Source organism: Rana temporaria, chromosome 1, assembly GCF_905171775.1.
Source record: "Rana temporaria chromosome 1, aRanTem1.1, whole genome shotgun sequence".
Classification (NCBI taxonomy): Eukaryota; Metazoa; Chordata; class Amphibia; order Anura; family Ranidae; genus Rana; species Rana temporaria.
Window position 1 is genome coordinate 531,295,542 of NC_053489.1, and position 26,306 is coordinate 531,321,847.

General features: G+C 40.7%; 1 protein-coding gene across 1 annotated transcript in view; it reads left to right on the top strand.

Annotated features, from left to right (window-relative positions):
- Window positions 1-25,012, top strand: part of GUCY1B1 (guanylate cyclase 1 soluble subunit beta 1) — a 97,231-nt gene extending 72,219 nt beyond the window's left edge. Inside the window, exons 10-14 of the mRNA XM_040332162.1 lie at window positions 666-903; window positions 7,663-7,803; window positions 8,110-8,264; window positions 21,071-21,197; window positions 24,229-25,012. Of these exons, the coding sequence (XP_040188096.1) occupies window positions 666-903; window positions 7,663-7,803; window positions 8,110-8,264; window positions 21,071-21,197; window positions 24,229-24,234 (667 nt within the window). The 3' untranslated portion in view covers window positions 24,235-25,012. The remainder of the gene's footprint in view (window positions 1-665; window positions 904-7,662; window positions 7,804-8,109; window positions 8,265-21,070; window positions 21,198-24,228) is intronic.
- The last annotated feature ends 1,294 nt before the right edge of the window (window positions 25,013-26,306 follow it).

Consider the following 26,306-nt stretch of genomic DNA (forward strand, 5'->3'; position numbering starts at 1 on the left):
GTTCAGTGATGTCACATTAAAAAAGATATAATAAAATATTTACAAACACATGTGAGGGGTGTACTCACTTTTGTGAGATACAATATATATATATATATATATATATATATATATATATATATACACACACAAAGCTTTTTTTCTCATAAAATAGGTGCAGGAACTCAACCACAACCCCATTCAGATTTCACAAACAGTAGAAGGGTCTTAAAGGGGCATTAAATACCAGGATTGCATTACATACAGAGTGCAGAGCTGTCACCTGTAAACACAGAAACCAAACTTTTGTGTTTACAAGTGATTGTGGTGAGCAGGCACCAAAGGGTCTAAGCTAGAGGTGGTGGAACTGAGTTCCCCCAAGTTCCCCCTGAAAAAAAGCCCTGTATATACATATTATACACTGTATTATATTTACATTTTATTTCTTTAGTAATAAAAGTATGTATTTAAGAATTTTAATTAAAGGTCTCTAATGGGAAACTGGAATTCTGGCAACAATTATCACTTTTGTGAGATACTGTATATATGTATATATATATATATATATATATATATATATATATATATATATGTGTGTGTGTGTATATGTGTGTGTCATTTATAATTCAAACAAATTAATGAATGGAAAAGATTTGTTTCTGAGACATGTTTTTATCCTTTTATAGATTGCTGTACTCTGTTCTTCCCCCATCTGTCGCTAATGAACTCAGACATAAAAGGCCAGTTCCAGCCAAAAGATATGACAACGTCACAATCCTTTTCAGTGGCATTGTGGGATTCAATGCATTCTGCAGCAAACATGCTTCTGGTGAAGGAGCCATGAAGATTGTGAATCTCTTGAACGACGTTTACACCAGATTTGACATCTTGACAGACTCACGAAAAAATCCTTTTGTCTATAAGGTGAAATAAACAGCAATGGGAGAGAAAAACCTAGACTATTTGCATTGATTAATACAGTTAATGTGATTGTAAACCTCAGACATGAAGTATGAACAAACTATATCCCTCTAGTGTGTACTCGTCTCTAAGAGCATTAAGTGTAATTTCTGTCTGCTGCACTGTTCCTCAGCTATCAGCATGAATCATTTCTGTCAAGTTTTCCTGACACCAAGAGAAAAAGGTGACAGAAGAGAGACCTCCAGCAGATTGTCAGCCTCAGCTTTGTTCCTGTGTGGAAGGAGGGGGGGGGGTGTCCTGTCACTCAAATCAGCTCTCAGAGCTCTCTTCACTGAGCTCTAAAGAATGTAACTTTATTGCTCTGTCCCTTTTTAAAATTCAGCCCTTTGAATGAAGTGAAGAAAGGGCTGCAGATAAACAGGTACACCATATATAAGAGGATCTGTGTATAACCTGATGCCAGTCCCTTCACTGGGTATATGTAAGGGTTTATGTAAGATAGGTGTACAGGGTGGTGGCGCTGCTTAGGTATGGTATTAATGTGTCCTTATGTTTAATCCAACCGAACTGGTGTTAAATTAGTGAAAAGGGTCGAGGACATTTGTGCGGTAGGCTCTTAAAAGGAGCCTTCAATGGTATTTGGTCCCCTTATACTGAGTGTTGGTGGTGTGAGAAAAGGGGATGAAAATGAGCCCTCAAGTGGGCTTATAAGTGAAAAAATAAGGAGTGTAAACAGTGGTAGGCTGGGGGCGTGTATATCTAGGGCAAATAAGCACCCTGGGTGTCCCTCCTGGGCCTTCACTGAGATATAGAAGCAGTAGATAGTGAATGTGATAAACCACAGTATTTGAAAGATCACTATAATGAAAACCGATCCTGATAAAAAATATATATAATAAAGGTGAGATAGGAATTCTCTTTTTTGTGCATTATGGTGAGTCACCCTTGTGTAAATTCTAATGCAAACAATTCCTAAAAATATGAGGAAAAAACAGCAAATAATAGCAGTTTCTAAAAATATGAGGAAAAAAATGCAAAAAATATATATATATATGTATATATGTGCCACACTCAGCTAGTTTAAACAAATATGTAGTTCATATATGCAGTATTCCCTGTATTAGGCGACCAGTGGTAAGGTCCCTCCAAGCTTTCAGGAAATATATGACAATCCCCAATCCAATATGTTAACAGTAGTTGATGCAGTATATGAGGGATGAACAACTTCTCATAAGCAATTATTAACGGCCTCAATTCTCAACTGGAAACATCTGACGAAATCTGTGTTCCCCCCACCTGGGTCCCCACTCACCGGATGGTAGTCCCCACAAGGGGGTGTAGAGCCTTATGGGATCAGTGGGCCATGTTGGTCGCTTACCAGCTGTCACCAGGCCGGGTCCTCAGCAGGTCGCAGAGGTCTTGTTCAGTATTGCAGGTGATGAGCGTGAGAGGGGAAAAAAAGAGAAGTCCACATAGAGTAGTAATCCCGGTACTCTGGGTATATTTATTTAAAAAACTTGATTGTTCCAGCAAAAATTAGAAAAATAAATACAATTTGTGGTTAAAAACAAACTTGCTAACAGGCAAGCAAGGGCCAAGATCCAGACGCGTTTCGTCGAATGGATGTTTTCAAAGGTGATTTTTTCCCCTCTCACGCTCATGCAATACTGAACGAGACCTCTGCGACCTGCTGAGCACCCCGCCTGGCGACAGCTGGTAAGCGACCAACATGGCACACTGATCCCATAAGGCTCTACACCCCCTTGTGGGGACTACCATCCGGTGAGTGGGGACCCAGGTGGGGGGAACACGAATTTCGTCAGCTGTTTCCAGTTGAGAATTGAGGCCTTTAATAATTGCTTATGAGAAGTTGTTCATCCCTCATATACTGCATCAACTACTGTTAACATATTGGATTGGGGATTTTCATATATTTCCTGAAAGCTTGGAGGGACCTTACCACTGGTCGCCTAATACAGGGAATACTGCATATATGAACTACATATTTGTTTAAACTAGCCGAGTGTGGCACATATATACATATACCGTATATATATATTTTGCTGTTTTTTCCTCATATTTTTAGGAACTGCTATTATTTGCTGTTTTTTCCTCATATTTTTAGGAATTGTTTGCATTAGAATTTACACAAGGGTGACTCACCATAGTGCACAAAAAGGAGAATTCCTATCTCACTTTTATTATATATATTTTTAATTTTTTATCAGGATCGGTTTTCATTATAGTGATCTTTCAAATACTGTGGTTTATCACATTCACTATCTACTGTTTCTATATCTCAGTGGAGGCCTAGGAGGGACACCCAGGGTGCTTTTTTGCCCTAGATATACATGCCCCCAGCCTACCACAGTTTACACTCCTTTTTTTTCCACTTATAAGCCCACTTGAGGGCTCATTTTCATCCCTTTTTCTCACACCACCAACACTCAGTATAAGGGGACCAAATACAATTGGAGGCTCCTTTTATGAGCCTACCGCACAAAGGTGCCCGACACTTTATCACTATATTAACACCAGTTCGGTTGGATTAAACATAAGGAAACATTAATACCATACCTAAGCAGCGTCACCACCCTGTACACCTATCTTACCTCAACCTTACTCGGCCTCTCTTTGGGAGACCACACAGGGGGCAGCAGCTCATCTACCCAGTCTTAGCGGGGAAGTCCTACACCCCTTCTAAAATGTAAGGGTTTACAACCACTTTAAGCTGGCCATACATTAGTAGATTTTTGAAAGAACATTTTTACAAACATTTTCAGGATATTCAGTGACTTAATGAATGTCGTTTAAAAGTACTTAACATTTTGTTTGCTTTTAACATTCAGTTTTGGAATGAATGGACTTTCCTGAACAAAAAACACATACTCTGTTAGAAATTAGTTTGTTCAAGAAAAACTTTTCATGCTGTTCCTTTTCTCATCATAGTCAAAAATGAAGTCAGTATGAACACATTTTGAACAAAGTTCCACTAGTGTATGGCCAGCTCTAAACCCTTACACATGCCCACAGAAGTGACTAGCCTTTGGTGATATACAGAGATTAAACAAATACTCCAACATAAGTTGTTCCTGTTTATCTATAGCTATCTCTTCTCTACAGCCTTTCAAAGTACAGAATTTAGACAGTATTTCTTAGCTCCAGAAGGCAGGTGTCTGGGATTTGGTGTCACACACACTGTACAGCATTGAGGAGGAAGCTGAGTGTAATCTGAGACCTGAGTGGAGGAATAAACAAACACCCCTCTACACAGTCTCATAGGAAAACATGCACAGCTGAGGCTGTCAATCACCTGCTGTGTGTTGAAGGGGCGCCATCTCCCACGATTTTGTGATGTCAGCATAGACTGTCAGAATAGACTCATGGAGATAGCGGGGGACTAAGAGAGGAGGGATAAATCACACTAGATACTTTGGATTGAGGCAAGTACATACTATAAAATGATATCTGTAGTTCATTTTTAATTTCAGAGGTTTACAAACACTTTAACCACAGAGGATGTGATCATGTTGCAGGCAGGCTCAATTTATTTTTCTTCTAAATGGTAATGTTGTTTTACACATTTAAGTTCTGCAACAGTTCCAAGGTTAAATTCCTCTGATAAACACTCTTGAAGTTGCAGCACAACTGTGAAAATGAGTGTACAGTAGCTCTTTGTCCACACCAACATAAGAAGCGAAATCTGCCACTTTGGTTACAAAACAGACCCAACTGTTAAGGAAAGTATATTTCCGTGCAAATTGCAGATGATTTGATATGTAATTGCATAAATAAACATTGCCTAATTAGTTTGAGTCTTTAAAAGCTCTAGAGTATCATGCTTTAGTATGGGGGAAGTTAAATTGCAGAAGTTCACTTTTGGGCTGGTTCACACCAGAACGCGGTGTTTCCCACACCACGCTCTGAACGCATCTGCTGCAGGTGCCAATACATTGATAACAGCATCCCAAATGCAGATCGCAAAAGCAGTGCAAATCATATGGTACCGCACTACTATGCATATGGAATGGGGTGTTTTTGAAAAGTAGTGAATGCGGTACTTTTACTGCATTTCAGGGTGATTTGCAACCCAATTAAAAGAGGCTACACGCAGGAATCGCACAGGTGTGTGTACCACGTTCTGGCGCGATATATGTTTGAACTGGCCCTTAAAGCTGTACTAGACCCCCCTGCAGGTTTAAGTCATAATGTACTAGTATGCACTGCATACTAGCACATTATGACAGATTTACCTGTACGCAGAGCCCTCCAGCACAGCGCTGTCATGGCTCCCCAACGATGCCATCTTCACTCTGTCCTCCTTCCGGGTTCGCTGGCTCTGGCTGTATGAGTGGCTGGGGCTGCAATGACGTCACTCCCATACATGCGTGTTCAGGAGCCAGCATGAAGCTCTGAAGTTCCGGCATGGTATGCCTTCCTTTCAGAGCGCATGCACCGGTGACATCATCGGCTGCATGCAGGGTGAATATCTCCTATAACAGTGCAAGTTTAGGAGATATTTACGGTACCTACAGGTAAGCTTTATTATAGGCTTACCTGTAGGTACAAGTTCTTAAGTGGACTTTATTCCCACTTTAAGCCACTTCAAACCAAAGTTTTACATTTTGGTATTAGTGTATCTAAGCCCTGCTGAATCCATAGCATGCAACACTTTTGCATCAGTTCACTATTAGATTTGCTCTTACCTTTCAGCTGTATATAAAAATACTTTCTTTGGGTTGTGGCCTGAGTTTGCTGTTTTATACAGTCCACATTCCAATTAAAAATATATTTAATCGAAATGATAATTTTGGTGTTTTTTGCCTGCTCTAAAAAGATCAGATTAAAAAAGATTGGTTTAGTTTGCGCTTACCACAAACATTTCAAATGATCAAACATTCGCCTAACTTGTCTGATCATTTCTGTTTAACCTAGGAGAAAATAATTGAGAATGATAAAAAAAAATAAAAATAATAATGCTCCTTTTTTCAACTTTGGGAACTAAAAGAATATCAAAAATATTTTTGCTTTGATACAGTATTTGCGCTACAAAATTCCATGTAAGTTAGTATATGTTGCTTGCTTTTAGTTTATTTTCTTGAGATCAAATAGAAAAATGAATAGACGGTGTAACGAGACCCTTGCTCGCTCAGTTCCACTCTCTAGACACTCCTCTGCTACTATTGGATCAAATTCCAGATCGCAACGTCTGATGGTTTGGCCATCCGATGCTCCGGGATTCGAACTACAGCTATGTGCCGTTCGAATCCATTTGTTATAGCTCAGAACAAACACCAGGCAGGCTGTATGTAAGTTCAAACAGGAAACTCTTTTATTGGCTGCACACACAGTTTTATACATAGCAGTTTGAACACCCTGCCCCCAACAACCACTTTCCTATTGGTCAATTGTAAAGTACATTGTAGTTCTCAATTAGGTCCTCTTAGCCATGCAAATGAGGACTTGAAACAGGGTCAGCAGGGATTGGTCCAATGGTTTGAATAGGAGGACTGATATGTGTAATGACACAGAAGCCCCAGGGGGTAATTAAAGTACATAAACAGCCAAACCCAGAACAATGCTTTTCTTCCAGACCATGGAGCCGTCTGGAGGGGGGGGAGGTAGCCTTAAGACAGGGCAGAAGACCCCCCAATTTGTGTAACCCGATTCAAAAGAGAAATAATTCAGTATTCCAAGGTTCATGACAATACTCCCCCTGGGCAATAGTCCAACAGCCACAGTGGGACCCCGAACATTGTGAATGTTGGAAAAGAAGTCTTAAGGTTCCAGGTCCATCTGCCGGGACAACCCATCCGCATTCCCGCTTTGAGGCCCTGGCCCATAATCGGAAGGCAAGAGGCTCGCATTCAGTCCTCTCCAAAAGCCTCTGTCCCAGGTAGGTCTGTCACAGACGGGTTAAAAAATGTTCAATCATTTGGTATTAAGTTATAACATGAATGGTATTTTTTTTTTACTTTTTATGTTAACCATTTATGTAATTTGCAGAAATTAAGTTTGTTGAAAATGTTTATGATTTTAAAAATTTTCGTGATATTGGTAATTATGATCATAGCTTAGATGACAATTTGATGCCGCATGAATCAAAGTGAAAGAAAATACTTCCAAATATTTATTATTAATATACAGGATTTATATAGTGCCAACAGTTTGCGCATCGCTGTACAACATGAGGGCAGACAGTACAGTTACAAAAAAATTCAATACAGGAGAAATCGGAGAGCCCTGCTCGTTAGACTACGGGGGGGGGGGGGGGTCAAGTGATACAAAAGGTAATAGTTGTGGGGGATGATCTGATGAAGAAAGTAAATGTACAGTTGTTAGGTGGGGGCCGGATAGGCTTCTTTGAAGAGAAGTGTTTTCAAGGATAGTCTAAAAGTGAGCAGAGAAGGAGATAGTCAGAAAGATTGAGGTAGGGAGTTCAATAGGATAGGAGAGGCTCAGGAAAAGTCCTACAGGCGAGCGTGGGAGGAGGTGACAAGGGAACTAGAGAGCAGGAGGTCTGGGGAGGAACAAAGGGAACGAGTAGGTTGGAATTTTGAAACTAGGTTAGTGATATAGGTGGGGGCCAAGTTGTGGATGGCTTTGTAAGTTGTTGTTAGAATTTTGAATTTAATTTGTTGGGTGAATATGAATAAAATTCAGATTAAACCTAAAAACAAAATGCAGAATGAGCTTCGATTACAGCTGTACAGACTGTACATTCATTACATGGATATTTAACCTGGCATGACCCTTTTTCAGGTGGAAACAGTTGGAGACAAATACATGACTGTCAGTGGTCTTCCAGAGCCTTGTGTTCATCATGCACATTCTATCTGCCATCTTGCCTTGGATATGATGGAGATTGCTGGACAGGTTCAGGTGGATGGAGAATCTGTACAGGTAATTACTGTTCCATAAGAAGGCAGTCATCTCAAACCTTTATTTTAAATTTGGGTAATGCACCCCGTAACCTTAAAACTGAATGAACTAAAACCATTTTTGTTACAAAGAATTTTCCTAAGCAACATGTAGAGGATTTTTTTTAGTAGAGGTGCACCTATACTGCATTCAAGCCATGTTTCTTCTCGTGAATGTTTTATTTTACATACATATTTTCTGGTAATCAAATCCATCCGTTCTGTGCATCTTTTTATTTTCAGAATGAATGAAACACAACTTGTTTTTGAATTCTTTTCTCCCTTCCAGATTACAATTGGTATACACACTGGAGAGGTGGTGACAGGGGTTATCGGTCAGAGAATGCCACGCTACTGCCTGTTTGGAAATACTGTTAATTTGACCAGCAGAACAGAGACAACAGGGGAAAAAGGAAAGATCAATGTTTCCGAATACACATACCGGTAAGACCAGTTTATTCTTTGAACTTAATAGATGTTTGTCGCAACTATTCAAGGGATGAAAAAGATATTTAATACTGTTTTGCACTTTCATGGATAACTGTATTTTTGTACAAATATCCTTTTAAACCCCCCCCCCCCCCCCACACACACACACACACACACTAAAGTATTATACTGGCAGATCCATGAGAATACTTCCAGCCTAGCCTTAAAGGGGTTGTAAAGGTTCATTTTTTATTTTCTAAATAGGTTACTTTAAGCTAGTGCATTGTTGGTACACTTACCTTTTCCTTCGATTTCCCTTCTAAATGTTTATTTTCTTTGTCTGAATTTCTCACTTCCTGTTCCTCCTCAGCAAGGTAAGCTGTTCTAAATGACTTTCCACCGCTCGGATGATGGGGGCAAGCTTAATGAGGAGAAACAGGAAGTGAGACATTTAAACAAAGAAAAAAAACATGTATAAGGGAAAGCAAAGGAAAAGGTAAGTGAACCAACAATGCACTAGCTTAAAGGAACCTATTTAGAGAATAAATGGCGAACCTTTCAAACCCCTTTAAGTCTTTTGCATCATATGCGCAGACAAACTCCATTCATTCCTATGAATCTGTTTTGTACTGGCAAATACGAGTACAGATACTTGTGCTCAAGTACTCACTGATACTAGTTACTGAAACCTTTATGGTGAGATTTGAGCCCATACAAAATTAATGGGCTCATGCCACACTGCAAAGAATCTCATGTGATTTGTACAGGAATGCAATGTGATTCCTGTCCAGAGCACATGCGGTTTGCAGCATGTGTAAACCCAGGCTGAAGTCACTATGACAAAGCTGGGTTCACACAGGAGCGGTGTGGGAAACCGCATGTGATTGTGACAGGAATTGCACCGTAATCCTGTTTAAATTGCATGCAGTTTTTTATAGTGCGATATGAGCCCATTCATTTTGTATGAGCTCAAATCGCACTGCAAAATATTGGTTTTAGGTATTGGAGCATTTACAAATGTACAAGTACTCGTGCAAATGCTTAGTATCAGCACTGATACCGGTATCAGTGCAACCCTAGTACACGCTATTATTATTTTTTTCCAGCAAGCTGAACACTCCACTCATCTACTCATACAAGGTAGATTGGAGGAATCCCACCTCTTGGCTATTGTACTCTCACAGCAGGACTCTGCTGTCAGAATACAATGATCAGTTCTGCAGCCCGCAGATTGAAGGAGGTTTTCAAGCAGGACAAGAGAACAACTTCAGCTAGTTCTAGAACACCATTTACAATCTTCAGAAATCACCCCTAGGCAGCCAAGTTACTCATTATTGGCTGTGAACCAAGCGGCCATTGTGTACTGTGATCATTGTGATGACCAATCACAAATGTAAATAGTAATACTGGTGCACGCCGCAACCATCAAATATGTTTTTGTGTGCTGCAAAAACTTCTACTAGCTCCGACTCCTGCTCTGTGAAAGGGGGGACCGCGGTCGCATTTTGCCATCCTCGCCCTGGGCACTGAAATACCTTGTCCTGCCACTGATTGCAGGTATACATTATTCATTTTTAATATGACCATTTTTTTGCATTTCCTTGCCGTTTATACTTCTTAAGCCTGAAGAACTTTTAGTGAGACTATACAAGAAGTTTTTTTTTTTTTTTATAAAAGCCTAATATTTCAGAACAGTAATCTCCAATAGATAAAGATTTATATTGCTTCTGCTGTAGCTGGAAAATACAGTGAGACACATGTAACTAGATACCAGGCACATCAAATATGATTTACTGCCACTTTAGAAGAGAGATTAGCCAAGGTTAAGAGAACAGAGAAGCGCCAAATTTCTCCATGTAATAAATGTATGCCCAGTGAGCTTATTAACCTAAATGGCTTGTCACATAATGTTTGTACTTTCCAAAGCATGACTGAGATATTATGGGCAATTAAGTCAGGATAGAACAATTCTAAATTATTTGTCTACGTGTGCACTTATTAAAAGCTGGCGTCCAGTGGAGGATTTCAGTGCCAAGGGATTTTTGTTAATAAAATCCAGTCCTAAGGATCTAATAAAGATCATAAGCATGAGTTAAAAGATACAGGTCTGTGCTCCTTAATAACTCTCATTAATACCTAAATGTATAAGTTCTGAAGATTCCATTGTAAGAGCAAACTGACAGACCAGTGAGCTATGGAATGATATACACTAATGCCGCGTACACACGATTGGGCATTTGCCCGGCCAAAAGCACATCGGAATTCAGACAGAATTTAATCGGAGTAAAATAGAACATCTTCTATATTTAAACTCTGATGGAATTTATCGGAATTTCCGATGGAATTTCTCCGATGGGGCATACACACGGTCGGAATTTCTGATGGAAAAAGTCCGTCTGAGTTTTTCCATCGGAAATTCCGATCGTGTGAACGGGGCTTTAGTCCAAATAGCCCAGGTGAGTTGCTAGTAACAAAGTGTTATCACTCTTAAGACTTTGAAGGACCACTGTTGTGACGGATGCCATTTAAAAAGAAAATAATACACTAAATACTAATAGTATTAACTATTGACAGATATCAAAATACAACATTTTTCACCATAATGGGCCTTTAACATTTTGTAAAGTCCTATTATATTTAGTTGATAGAGAGCAAGTAAAAATAGGGAAAGGAAAATGACTGTAGGTGGCCAGCTATTGTAGACCTGGAAGCCTGAAGCCAAGGAGAGGTGTCAAGCAGTTTCCTCTGTCCGGTATTTGTGGATTGATGGAACCACTGGTGTCCCTACTCCTTTTGCAATGCTGCAAAGATAAGTGAGACTCTTGGGGTCTGATGTGGATGTTTGGGCTTAAACAATTGTAACTGGGTTGCGTAAAAGGAGCATTTAGTATACTCTTGCCCTCAAATTGATTTTGCATTTTAGATATTTGTAGAGTGTGTTGCTTACAGAAGCATAAAGCATACTCCGTCCAGAAAAAGGAAATTACTTGTGAACATTTCTTTCCATTTATGACTGATTTATCTTAGAATGTTTATAGGTGGCAGTCCTTCATGATTCTTCTTCAATTTTATAGCAATCTGTGTGTAATATCCAGGTACATAAGAGAAATGTACCAGTAGTTATGTCCCTACATGGGAATCTTGGTTATTGGCCTTGTGCTTAGCTGTCCTTGAGCTTACTTGAGAACGTTTTAAGCAATTCAAACAGCTGCATCTTTGAATATTTACTCAATATATACCCCCATTTTCTCCTGATATAGCAGACCTAGCTGTCTGAGAAACAAGAGTCGTCTACATCCTACCAAATACTCAGAATTACAATATGGAATATACAACAGTATACGGCACAGACATGTTTTTAATAAAAGTTTATTTTGTTGATTTATGCAATTAGCAAGGTGGTTGTGTATGGAGTAAATAGAAGTATAAGTAATGTTTGCATAATACATGATTCATCACAAGATTTTTTTCACATATTTTTATAGAAAATGATTTATGTATATTTTGGAATACAAATTGGATTTTGTTATTTTATGTATGCTGGTATCTTTAGAGTCTGATCTTTTGTTACTGGATTATTTGTACACATAAGGGTGTGGTGCTATACTAGCTCCTTATATTTGATATTTCTCCAGGTTTTGGAAGCTTTACAATTTTCCCTTCCAAAATCCCAAACTTATCCATGTCATGCTATGGATAAAGGATGAAGGGGGTAATCCACAAAAGGGATACGCCGGCGTATCTACTGATACGCCGTCGTATCCCTGTTTCTATCTATGGAACTGATCCACAGAATCAGTTTACCATAGATAGGCAGAAGATCCGACATGTGTAATTGAATTACACTGTCGGATCTTAAGGATGCAATTCTAGGCCGGCCGCTAGGTGGCGAGGCCATTGCGGCCGGCCTAGAATATGCAAATGAACACTTACGGCGATCCACGAACGTCGCTCTAAATCTACGTCGTTTACGTCGAGTTACGCTGCGTAAAACTAGGGCTGAGCCCTAGTTCTCTTAAGCCATGTTAAGTATGGCCGTCGTTCCCGCGTCGAAATTTAAATTCTACGTCGTTTGCGTAAGACGTTCGTGAATGGCGCTGGACGCCATTTACGTTAACGTCTAAGCAAATGACGTCGGAGCGACGTCAGTTAGCGCAATGCACGTCGGGTAAGTTACCCGACGAAGCATGCGCAGTACGTCCGGCGCAGGAGCGTGCCTAATTTAAATGGGACTCGCCCCATTAGATTCGGCACGCCTTGCGCCGGACACATTTAAGTTACACCGCCGCAAATTTCAAGGTAAGTGCTTTGTGGATCGGGCACTTAGGGAGAAATTTTGCGGCGGTGTAACTTAAATCGGAAGATTTAAGTTGTGCCCGATATTTGTGGATTTGGCCCGTAGTGTAGGAAGAAATGTAAATTCCAGGACATAAGGCTTTTGGTGTATAACTCCTACTGATTATTCTTAGGCCGAGTACTCACGAGCAAACATGTCCGTTCGAAATGTCCGACGGGCTGTTTCCGGCGTACAAGGCTGTTTTTTCATTTGGCCCGCTGGCTTGTACACACCAGCGGACGATATTTCCCTGCGGACCTGAACGCGTGCACGTAATCCACGTTTGACGTCACTATAAAGGGAAAGGCCAAAGTCAATGGCGACGCCCTCTGTTCCGCTTTTGCTAGTTACGGCTTTGCTCGTGTTAGTGAAGGTTTGGTTAGAGCTGATTCGCGCTTCTCGGTCTCCAGGCTTTAGCAGGTAGTATTTTCTCGTTCAGTGCGTGTGCTTGTGGGTACGTAGTTGGCATTCGGGTACAGGCGTGCAGTTCGTTCTGCTTAGCAGATTCGTACTGTGCGTTCGTATCTGTGTGTCGTGCGTTCTTTGCAGGTACCACTGGATTTGATTGTGCTTTCTGTTGGAGTGTGTTCTTGACTGACCAGCCGGCCGGTTTGAAGCCATGATGGAGCAGCAGCGTCAATTTTCGCGAGTTGGTGCTGTTTATGGGATGGCTGCTGGATATGTTCATTATTCCAGTACTTTGGCCAGAAACAGGGGGCGGAGGCGTTTCTGGACCAAGAATTGGTTGCGCCAGCGTGACCAGTTCTCACATATGCCTCTGCTTAGGGAAATCCAGGAGAATAATCCTAATGACTATAGGAATTTTCTCCGCATGACGGACCCCGTATTCAACAGTCTGCTGGATCTTCTGTCCCCCTATATCACGAGGCAGGACACTGTGATGCGCCAAGCCATCACGGCCGAGCAGAGGCTTATTGCCACGTTGCGGTACCTGGCGACTGGGAGGAGCCTGCAGGACCTCAAGTTCTCAACAGGCATCTCTCCGCAGGCGCTTGGGGTCATCATACCGGACACGTGTGCTGCCATCATTAAAGTTATGCACGAGGAGTATATGAAGGTAAGTTTCCTCATTTTAACCTCACAATGTGTCTTTAATAATGTGGCAAACTAACTTTTTATTTTATTTCCCAGATATGCTGTGTGTTTAACTAACGTTCCCTTTTCTCACTATGCATGTTGATATCAGCTTTTACATGTTCTTTTTATTTTGGCCTACCTGCATATTTTGATCTTACCCAATATTAACCTGTCCAGCATGCTATCTTCGGGCCAACCCCCACCATGCCACTATTTTTTTATTTTTTTGGTTTTCTAAAAACAGTTTAAACACCCCCCACCCCCCCTTCAAAGTGTTTTTGTCCCCATCAGAGGGCTGTGGAGTCTCTTATTAATTAATTGGCCCTATATATTTGTGCCCCGAAATTCTCCCTTCATAATTTGCAAATGCTATTTAAAAAATGTAAAGTTGCACAAGGATGCTTGTATGATTATGTTTGCAATGTTTATGTGCCAAAGTACTAAATCTCTTTTTTTGTTTGTCCCCACAGCTACCCTCCACACCACAGGAATGGCAGTCTGTGGCTTCCCAATTTGCCGAGCGGTGGGATTTTCCTAACTGCGGTGGAGCAATAGATGGGAAACACGTCCGCATTGTGCCCCCACCCCACTCGGGGTCCTACTATTATAATTACAAGGGTTATCATAGTATCGTGTTGATGGCGGTGGTGTCGGCACAGTATGAGTTTCTATATGTGGACGTGGGGAAGAACGGCCGGATGTCAGATGGGGGAGTGTTCGCACGGACTGATTTCTATGATCGTCTCCAAACTGGTGGTCTGGCATTGCCACCAGATGAAGATAATGTGGAAGGACTTCCGTTTGTGTTCCTAGCGGACGAGGCTTTTGGCCTTGGACCTCACCTAATGCGGCCTTTTCCCCAGAGGACCCTCACCTCAGAGAGGAGTGTGTTCAATTTTCGGTTGTCCAGGGCTCGGAGGGTAGTCGAGAATGCCTTTGGGATCCTCAGCAACCGGTTCCGCCTGTTCCTGACATCGATACATTTGGCGGAATATAAATTGAACACCGTTATATTTGCCTGCTGCATTTTGCACAATTTTCTACGCAGGCACTCCCAGACGTACCTAGCCTCCATGGGCTCTGAGGCAGGACTACCCTCAGAGAACATTCCTGGCCTGGACACTGGTCGCGCTGGCTTGGCCCCCCAATCTGCTCGTGAGGTACGCGACAAATATGTTGAGTACTTCATGGGTCGGGGGGCCATTGCTATGCCAGATCATATTTCTTTCTAATTCGGCCCCCAAAGAAAGGAATATTCTCACAACTAATAAATAATTAGACCATTGGACTTTATACAGTTGTTTGTCATTACTGCTTTTTCTCTATTTTTCTGTCTTCCAGGTTATCTCCAAAAATAGTGCACTTCTAGTGCCAGATTTACTTACTCAGATGTATTAACTAACCACATTTGCACATTATTCACTCATCTACTAACTGGGTATTCAGTCTAGAAATAAGAAGCCACTCTTTTTTCTGCTTTTGATGTCTCATTTTTTTTTTTTATTTTAGTCATTTTTTAACAAGAAATGTGTATTTTTAGGCAGAAAACATTTCCTGCAAATTCTTGAGACAAAATATTGGCTTTTAATTATTTATTTTTTTGTCTTTATTGACAGTGATTATCAATAATAATGATCGAAACACAATGTAAGAATAATTTCACTGAAACTATACGCAAGAATTTTTGGGCTTGTCATTTGTTTGTGTCTAATTTTTTTAACAAGATTTTAACACAACACAAAACATTTTTTTTTTTTTACAAAAATTAGTTAACTTCTTTCTTTAGGTGAGATTTATTGTTCGTTTTGTGATCTGAAAATGGAAACATTTACAAACCAAAAAAGATCAACACCAAACAAAAATTTAAAAAATGAACAGCAGTCAGTCATATGGATGGTGTGCTTTCACACTGGAACACGCCAAAATTTCTAAATGCACACATTCAGTGAAAACTCGCCAAATGTCATTGGTTAAACAGACAAATGGCCACATGTGCTATCTGACATCATGGGTGATCAATGTCTGTGTTTTGTGGGAGCAAACCCTTCCTCTCAACTACTTGAGGATCGAGGAGGGGTTTGTACCCACAAAGCACAGACAATAGATAGTCTGTGATGGCAGCTAGCACATATTGGCACACTGTGTGTGCATTTAGAAATTTTGGCGTATTATAAAGTACAAAAATTAAAAAGGGTTTTGTGGGCGGGGGATGGGCGGGGGATGGGATTCTGTGGTTCAGTCTTTGACACGGCCCATCATGTCCATGATATTTTTGTAATTTTGGTTGATGACTAGCATCCTTTGTCGCATGTTCTCCATTTCCGTGCTACACTCTGAAATGACATTTCGCACATTCTGCTCCATGACTAGCATCCTTTCCTGCATAATGTCCATTTCCGTGCTGCACTCCATTAGTTGCTGTATAATGATAGAAGCACTTGCACGTGAAAAATGTGCTACTCCATCTTGATCCCCTAAAAAGAAACAAATTGGCATTCAAAATATGTAAATAATTTCCAGCCTATCTGCATATGTTTGGCCCTATTAATATAGGGGTGACACTGACCTGATGGCCTGATAATTTCCACATCCCCAATTTCTTCATCTTCTATCACTCCTCCTTCTTCCACCACCTCCCCATCATCTTCTATCACTCCTCCTTCTTCCACCACCTCCCCATCATCTTCGACTCCTCCTTCATCCATCAATCCACCTTCTTGCAATTTGCCAAATTGTTCTTCCGCCACTTGCCCTTCATCTGATATAAATTCTAAGTCCAAAATAACTTCTTCCTCCTCTCTTCCTTCCTCCTTTCTTCCTTCCTCTTCTCCTTCCACATCCTCTTCTCCTTCTACATCCTCTTCTCCTTCCACATCCTCTTCTCCTTCCACATCCTCTTCTCCTTCCACATCCTCTTCTCCTTCCACATCCTCTTCTCCTTCCACATCCTCTTCTCCTTCCACATCCTCTTCTCCTTCCACATCCTCCTCTCTTCCTTCCCCAGCCTCCTCCTGCTCAACATGTGGAGGTGTTTGATTTTCCGGGTGTCTGGCCCTCTCTGCCTCCTCCAATTGCTGGCGTCTTCTTTCCCCTATAAGAAATAATAAAAAACAAAAGGTATACTCATCAGCACACTGATATTGGATATCATAAATCGCACACATTGCATAGACGATACATTTATGATGATTTTTGGTTGTTTATTCTTTCAGCAATCCTCCATTTTTGGCGTAGTTCTAGGCCAAGCTCTGATCCTGCCCCTTTTTTGCAAAGAAGTGACACAAATGGATGTCCCCCCAAAACATTAATTCTCGTCGACCCTCCAAATAAATATACTTTGATTTTTGAGACACAGGTGCTTTGCATTTCAAGATGTTAAAACATCAGCTTTATTTGCATTTTGGAGAATGAATCTTGTTTGCCTGTCACATTCACTCAATTTAATTTCTGTGATTTTGCTATTCAACAATGTTGGAAAACCAAGTTTGGGGCCAGTCAGCCATGTCCAGGTGTGTTGTTCCTGGAGTAACGTCACATTTTTGCTAAACAATGTCATATTACGCGTGTTTACTATTTCACAAAATTTGTTTAAGGTTGTTATTTGACATAAACACAATACAGTATCTACACGTGTTCAAAAGTAAAAGCAGGCCAAGGAGGCAGATGTGAAAAAATACATGTCAACACATTATTGCAGACATTCCCCCCCCCCTTAAATAATATGGACTTACTTTTACGCAGAATTTTGAGGATCTTCTTCATGTGATGTGGCTCCCTCAATTTTAAATCGGACCAACGCTTCCGTAGTTGCTCCTTTGACCTGGTGACACCAAACATTCTCCTCATTCTCCTTGCCACCTTGTCCATTATGTGTGACTTCCTACGGTTCGGTGTTTTGTAGGGCCCACATTCACCATCATAATCCTTCCTCCTCATGATGTAAACCAACTCCACCATTTCTTCGAACGCCATATTAGTGGCTTTATATCTTTTAGGCCTGGATCGGGACGGTCCAGCCTCTGTCCCTTCACTTGCGCCATGAGAGCTCCGTGCCCGCTCGTGTGACATCGCCATCTTTCCTTCCCACAGAGATTAGGGGCGTGGAAACGAGGAAATGTCCCGTCAGGGGCGGAGATGAGGGCGGGGATTATTGCATATGCGGAGTGTCGCGAATGCCAACAACGTATTGACGTAGGTTACGCGGAGAATATTCGCGCGATTCCAGAACCTACACAGTTAACGCCATATTTACTTTTTCAATTGATTAGGGGCATGGCAAAGGTGACGAGGGCGGCGTTTCATACATACGCGGAGTGGATAAAAGGCGCTTGACGTGATTACGTAGGTTACGTGTTAATTCAGCGAGCGGAAGAAACGAGGATTGTGAGAGAGGCAGGTAAGAAATTTAAACATGGGATCAGCAGCGGGCTCTAAAATGTAGAGCAATGGGATGGGGGTTTGGTCTGTTGGTTGCACAGTTTTATTAAGCTATTATGTCTCTTGGATACCAGAATGTGATTTTCATACCCAAATGCTTTTGTAGACATCACAAAATAGAGAGATCAAAAATGCTGTGACTCATTAGTAATTATGTAGGGTGTATTCAGATCAGGCCAAGTATTGTTCTGTGTTGGTTGGACAGAGGTCATTAGGAAGTTTCTTTCATGTAATCAATGCTGAGGGGCAGGATATCTACACATGCAATAGTGCCTTGATGAATGCTGTCATTTGTAAGAATTGTGTATGGTTGTAGATTTATATTATTTCCTGCAATGTAACCAAAGGGGCGGCATGTTAAAAAAAAATGTTAGCTAAAACCAACCAATGGGGCAGAGCTGGCCAGCATTTTCAAAACAAGAGACACTGTGTTTGTATTTCTATATAGGTACTACTTTTTTAACAACATATTCTATCAATGTAAATGCTGAGGCTTTTTTTAATTGTGTTTTTGGTTTCTTTTCATTTTTTCTATCTAGAATAAAAAAAATAAAAAAATAAATTCACAATGGATCTCCTGCAGAGCCAAGACATTATCCAGCATTTGCTGGATAAATTTCGGGAAATGCCCATCCTGTGGGATTCAAAGCAGGACCATTACCACAATAAGGACGTACGAGCGGCAGCACTTGAACAGCTAGCAGCATACATGAGGACATGGGTGCCAGAATGCAGTGCCAACATGGTGAAGGATAAACTTGCCAACCTCAGGGGCACATATAGGAGAGCGTACAAAGCTCACCAAAAGCAGCTAAGATCTGGAGCAGCAGCAAGACCACCAAAGGAACCCAAGCTGTGGTATTACAACCAGATGTCATTTTTGCGGGATCAACTGGAAGGCAGGCCATCAATGTCGAGTCTGAATCCCAACCTTTCCTCCACGCTACCTCCCAGCGGGACTTCCCCAGATCACCACAGCCCTGCAGAGTCGGATGAAGAGGGCCTGGCTGACAGAGAGGCAGATCTGCGCCTCTACGATGATGAGGTATAGTAGTTTCATAACTATTTATGTAATAATATTAATTATTGTTTGATTCTTGACTTGATATTGGTTAATAAAATACAAGCTGGGAAGTAAAAATCTAAAATCGTGGGCAAACAAATAGGTGTCAGGGATGACAACTGCAGGGGTCAGAGGGTGAGTCTGTTTTCAAGTTTAAATTCAAGGCAAAAAATAAGATTCAAGCATGAAAATGTGAGTGAGTATATTCCTAAATATATTACAACATGTCCCTTTTTTTTACACAGGAAGAAGAGACCAGCCAGGAGGTGGCAGATCCTCTCCTCACTGACAGCCAGGCCGAAGGGGTCAGTGGCAGCCAGGAGGAGGCCGGGCCCAGTGGCGTTCAGCAGCTCCCCAGGACAACCACCACCAGCCAGGCTCCTCCACTTTATATTAGGCCACCAGGCCGTAAGAAGAAATTGGGGGCAGTGGAGGAAGCCAGCCTGAAAATGATTCAGGAGGCGAGTGCCATCATGAGGGCCCCCCTCAACCCCACTGAGGCCTACAGTGCCTCCGTGGCACATGACCTGAATCAAGGCACGGAGGAGCAGAGGCAACTGGCAAAGGGCGTGATCAACCAGGCCCTTTGGTGGATGCAGAGGGAGCTGCTGACCCCAGACACTGGGCTATGTGACCCGGCCCGGCTTGCTGAACACCATTCTCCTGCTGCCACATCATCCCCACCTGCAAGGGCCCAGGGAAGACCCGCTGGAAGGCAGCCTGGAAGGAAGGTTGCAAGGAAGAGGAGACGTTGATGCCCTGCCTTCCATTTGATCCCCCACAAATGGCATCTTGTTTGGACTACCACAGCTTGGGTTGCTTTGGTTATGTGCTGCTGCTTCAGATTTTATTTTGTGTGCTTCCTGAGGTTGGCTAGTTTATCCTTCACCATGTTTGAAATGCAAGTTTGCATGTATGTTGCTAGCTGTTCAAGTGCTGCCATTCTGTTTTTGATCCTTTTTATAATTTGCTCAAATAAAAGCCTTTTTGTTGATTTGAAAAACGTGCCTATTGTTTGTAATACTGTGGGTATTATTTTAGGCATCAAACATTACAAATAAATAAAATGATTAATCTAAAATATTCACTAACTCATGTGGGGGAGGGGGGGGGTCATTTGGTGTGCCAACATGGTAGACAATTTAAACAACCTTCAACAAAATCATGTTAAATATACAAACAAAAGCTAAATCAAAACTATTTCCTATTAAAATATTCTAAATGGTGACATAACTATAAACACCTAAAGAAAGTGGGAAAGATAACCATTAAACATTAAAAGCAAAAAAATTGAAATGTGGAGGACCACTAAAAATATGATACGTCGGGCCAATAAAAGTTTGCAAAAATCTTACTACATCACAGCTAACAAATGTCACTTTTCAGTATGGAACAACTCAGTTGAAATAACATGAGCTAAATAACTGATTAGTTATAGCAAGAGAAGAATGAAGAAAACGACGGCATCAAGCATTGGTTATTGTGTGTTTTGCTTCAGTGTTCTATTGCTAGAATTAATCTTTCTATTGACGAATGTGCCATATCCCAAAGAAACGTGAGTTTTACCTGAACGAGCGCTCCCGTGGCCTCATTTAGTCTGAGCATGCGCGGGGTTTTTGTACGTTGGTTTTGTGTACTCACCACCAAACATGTACGTTCGGACAGGATTTGAGCGGACGGTTTTAAAACAAGTTTGGAAATAAATGTCTGCTGAAAAACGGCCCGGCGGGCAAATGTACGGTGAAATTCTGTACGCTCGTAACTACACACGACCAAACATGTATGCTGAAACTGGTCCGCGGGCCAGTTTCAGCAAACATGTTTGGTCGTGAGTATGGGGCCTCAGACTCACTTTGATCAAAATATAATTTTATCTTTATTTTACAGGTGTCTTATGAGTCCAGAAAATGCTGATCCTCAATTCAACTTACAATACAGAGGTCCAATTAGCATGAAGGGCAAAACAGACCCAATGCAAGTCTGGTTTTTATCCAGGAAGACAACAGATGTAGAGGTACGACTAATATGGGTGTATGACTTTGCTTTTCTAAACATTTCACATATTTCAGGTTTGATATAATTTGGGCTAGTAAACCATTGTCTGTGATTCATACAGTATGTCTAAATATTCAGATGTGCTTTTTTTTTCAGCATCATACATACAAGCAGTGTTTATACTGACAGACAGAAAGATGTACTGTAGATCTTTATATGATATGGAGATTTATAAATATCTTATATTTTTCTTATAACTATATGTACAACACAAGATTTCTTTCACTAGACTCTAAAGAGTCACACACTGAGTATATTGACTGCTCACTATGAAACAAGATATAATGCGAACACTAGTTTTTACTTTTTAAAGTTTTGAATAGAGCAGGGAAGAGTTAGAATTTGTTGAGTCTTTTTTTTTTCCCCACCTCCCTCTGAAGATTTTTACTTACTTCCTGGCCCTGTGACACCTATGTAGGAAATGATGGGGACAGTGGTCACCTAAGTAAGCACATATATAGCCAGATTCACAAAGAGTTACGCCGGAGTATCAGTAGATACGCCGATGTAACTCGGAATCTAAGCCGTCGTAAGTTTAAGTGTATGCTCAAACTGAGATACACTTAAACCTAGCTAAGATACGACGGCCTGCGCCGTCGTAACTTAGGGTGCAATTTTTCCGCTGGCCGCTAGGTGGCGCTTCCGTTGAGTTCAGCGTAGAATATGTAAATGACTAGATACGCCGATTCACGAACGTACGTGCGCCCGTCGCAGTAAAGATATGCCGTTTACGTAAGGCGTTTTCCGGCGTAAAGTTATTCCAACAAATAGCTGGCCTAGCCAATGTTAAGTATGGCCGTCGTTCCCACGTCAAAATTTGAAAAATTTACGTCATTTGCGTAAGTCGTCCGTGAATGGGGCTGGACGTAATTTACGTTCACGTCAAAACCAATACGTCCTTGCGGCATACTTTGGAGCAATGCACACTGGGATATGTACACGGACGGCGCATGCGCCGTTCGTAAAAAACGTCAATCACGTTGGGTCACCAATCATTTCCATAAAACACAACTCCCCCATTCTCATTTGAATTAGGCGTACTTACGCCAGCCCCATTTACGCTACGCCGCCGTAAGTTAGGAGGCAAGTGCTTTGTGAATACAGTACTTGCCTCTCGGACTTAAGGCGGCGTAGCGCAAATACGATACGCTACTCTGCCTTAAAGATGCGGCTCCCTACCTGTATCTGGCTAATTCTGTTTTCCTCCCACACTTCAAAGACATGCTGGTAGGTTAATTGGCTCCTGTTTACATCGGCCCTAGTGTGTGTATGTATGAAAGTTAGGGGACATTAGATTGTAAGGTCCTTGAGGGCAGGGACTGGTGTGAATGTACAATATATGTGTAAAGCGTTGTGTAAATTGATGGTGCTATAAAAGTATATGTAATAAATAATACATATATAAATAAATAAGCAATAAAAAAATTCAAAACTTCCTTGATACTGTATATGAAAATATTCTGTTTCTCTTTCAAGTTTAAAGTATTACTTTGAAATAGTCTTTTAATTTAGCTTATGTGAACTGCCTTACTTTCACCACATGGTGTAGAGCATATAGGATGGATAGATATAAGTGGCAGTTAATAAGACAGGAATGATTATTATGAATTTAAATGTATTTAAATTATTATATTTCTGCGTGCTATTGACTTATTTCTTGCTAATTTAATACAAATGTATGTATTTATTTTATTGAAAATAAACTTAAATTTGAATGAAAAAAAAAAAAATTCAAAATATAGTACTTCTAAACCTTCCAAACAAAATGTGTTTTGTTTATGTTCCTATTGGACAGATTTAACAATGCTTTCCATCCACTTTCTGTCCACACATGGCATGATGGGAAATATAGCAAAAAGTGACATAAAAACCTGAGAGGCTCTAAATTTTCCCAACTCAATCCAAAACAAACAAAAAAACATTTGCCAAAAGTTGGGCTTTATTATTTTGCAGTGATATTTAGAGTGCCATAATCCATAGAGTTGATTTACTAAAGCAAAAAGGCAGCTCACTTTGCAAAGGAAGTTGAATTTTGCAAGGTTAATTTTCTTTTGGCTGCTTTCACACTGGGGCGGTGGGTCCCTTAGCGGTAAAGCCCCACTAGTTTTAACGGTGCTTTACCGCTGTTTGAGCTGCGTTTTTTGACCGCTAGCAGTGCACTTTTAACCGCCGCTAGAAGGGGTTAAAAGCGCCCGAGTTTTGGTGCTTCATAAGCGATTTTCAGGCACTTTGGAAGTGCCCATTCATTCCAATGTATAAAGCGCTCCTAAACCGCCCCAAAGATGCTGCTTGCAAGTCTTTTTTCCCCGTTCCACAAGCACACCACCCCAGTGTGAATGCACTCAGGCTTTCACACTGGGGAGGCATGAGAGGCAGTCTTCGGGCTCTTTACAAGCGGTATTTCTAGCACTAAAACGCCTGAAAACTGCCTCAGTGTGAAAGTAGCTTTAAAGCTTAGTGAATGTAGTGAAATTTCACTTTGTAAAGAATAACCAATTTCACTTTGTAAAGAATAACCAATCTCGTACAAGGAAAATAAAATAAAAAAAGCAGGATTTTATGCACATAATTGGATGTTGGCAGGCAGCAAAGCTTCAATTCAAGAACTAAAAAAATGGGAAAAATGTACTTGAAAAGTGAACAGTCTTCTTGTCTTTAGTAAATCAACCCCCATATCAGTTAATACGGTTTAGTTGGTAAAGTAGTAAGATCAGTAAGCAAGAGATGGTATTGTTTTTTTTTGTTTTACTGTATTATTGAATATCTGAATCTTGTATATAGCCATTTAAAGTGTGAGAAGGCTATCATTAACAAGTGAGTAGACTAGAGGCTGGCAGGTGATGAGGGTAGTAGAAGGGAATTCTCTATTCTGTCTTCATTCTCTATTTGGCATATATATTGTTTAAAACAATAAAATGCTGTACTTAAAACCAAAACAAAAATGTGTTTCTTTCACTTTTCTTGATTTTGTTTATCATCCATTTTTCTAGGAATAAATATTCCGATTTTGGAGAAGTTAAGAGTCCAGGAAAACGACGAAGTATTGTACACAGAGGACAACTGTTCTGACTGACCACATTTTTGTTTCAGCTATACCAACCCACCTGGGAGCTGAACTTGATTATTTTTGTTATATATACAGATTTGTAAATGTGTTTACTGTGAATATTTTGTTAATGTTTGATGTTCTTTGCCCTGGAGGCAACATATTATTTGTATGCTCAGTAATTATGAAGCCTGTAAAAAATGTGTATAATGTTTCACTAAGCAATGTTTAAGTACCATTAACTAATAATTAGCAGTCTCTATTTATTATAATCATAAGTAAACATACAGTATATGATATGTTTTATGGTTGAAGTAAAATCTCAACTAAACTGTTAGTTTATTTAGCTAAATGCATTCTAGGTGCATCATAAATAAATGCTGTCTTAAGTATTACAGTTCACCTTTATTGAAAGCAGCCATGACCTGTCCCCTTCCAGCATGTTGTAGAGAAGGAACCTTGCTCTCTGTGTGGAAGCAATGGTGTCTCTGCAGAGGTCTGACATGTCCCCCTGCAGAGTCAAAGCTAGAGCTCTCCAATCAGCAAGGAGCATGAGCTTTTCGGATTGCAGAACTATAGGTCTGAAACAGCAGTGGTTGGGTTGGACCTCTACAGAGAGACCAATGCTTCGAGGCAGAAAGCAAGCATCTTTCTCTGCAGAATGCAAGTTGTGTGGTTGCTCTCCAAAGAAAATAAAGTGTAAGGCCTCGTACACACGACCGAGGAACTCGTCGTAAATGAAACATCGTTTTCCTCGACGAGTTCCTTGTCAGGCTTGTGGAGAAACTTGACAAGCTTGCTTTGCGTACACACTGTCAAGACCAAATCTCCTCCTTCTTAAACGCGGTGACGTACAACACATACAATGGCAGGGGAAGTTTGATTCCACTGGCACAACCCTTGGGGCTGCTTTTGCTAATCTCATGTTACTGCGTGTTAAGTAAAAGTTTGGTAAGAGCCGATTTGCACTTTTCAGTCTGTTACAGCGTGACAAATGTGCTATCTCCATTACAAACCCTACTTTTACCAAAGGTGCGCTCCCGTCTCATACTTTATTCTGAGCATGCGCGGGTTTCTTAGCATACACACAAATGTTTTTCTCTCGTCGAAGACCAGCCCGACGAGGAACACGATGAGGAAATTGAGACTCCCATCGAGGAAAAAGAGAACTTGTTCTCTTTTTTTCTCGTCGAGATCCTCGACAGTTTCCTCGATGAAAAACATACACAGGACCGTTTTCCTTGGTAAAAAAGTTCTGCCACCAAGTTTCTTGATGGATTCTGTCGAGGAAAACGGTCGTGTGTACGAGGCCTAAGACGTTGCACACCTTTTGTTATGATGAATCTGGATTATGCTTAGCCGATTTAAACTGGGGCAAAATACAAGCCCTGTGGCACATTTGTGCACGTGCAGAATCTAGGTTGGTGGTGGGGTGGGACCCAGATGTTCTCGCCTAGTGGTGAATGGCGGAAGTGCAGCACAATAAATGTTAAAAAAAAAAAAACGAATTTCCCGAGAGAAGATTCGTTTTATGATGAAGGTCTGCTTTAAGACCTGTATGTAGCCCTTCCTCATTGTGGTTTAGCCGATCAGGCATCAACCAGGTTACCAAAGATCTTTGGTATTGTGAATGCCCTTCAGCATCAGAATAATTTGTTTAAAAATATCCATTACATATATGTTAAATACACATAATTACACATTAGTTATTTTTATATGTCTAATAATGTTGGAGTTCTTTATATTAATAAAGCTTTATATATATATGATAGCAATATAGAATATGTGATACTTATTTTACTTAAAGCAGAACAAAAAGAGAAAAATCAGCAGTAAATTTATATAATCTGGAATTATAAGCTTCTCACTTTATGTACTGAATTGTGTGTTTTGCTAGGAGTTCTCCTAACAAGGCACCCTAGTCAGACTGTAGTAATATGTCACTAAATACTAGACATGGATTTTGACACACATAAGCAAAGGCTTGTAAATATTAATTAACAGAAAATTGGTATTTTTATG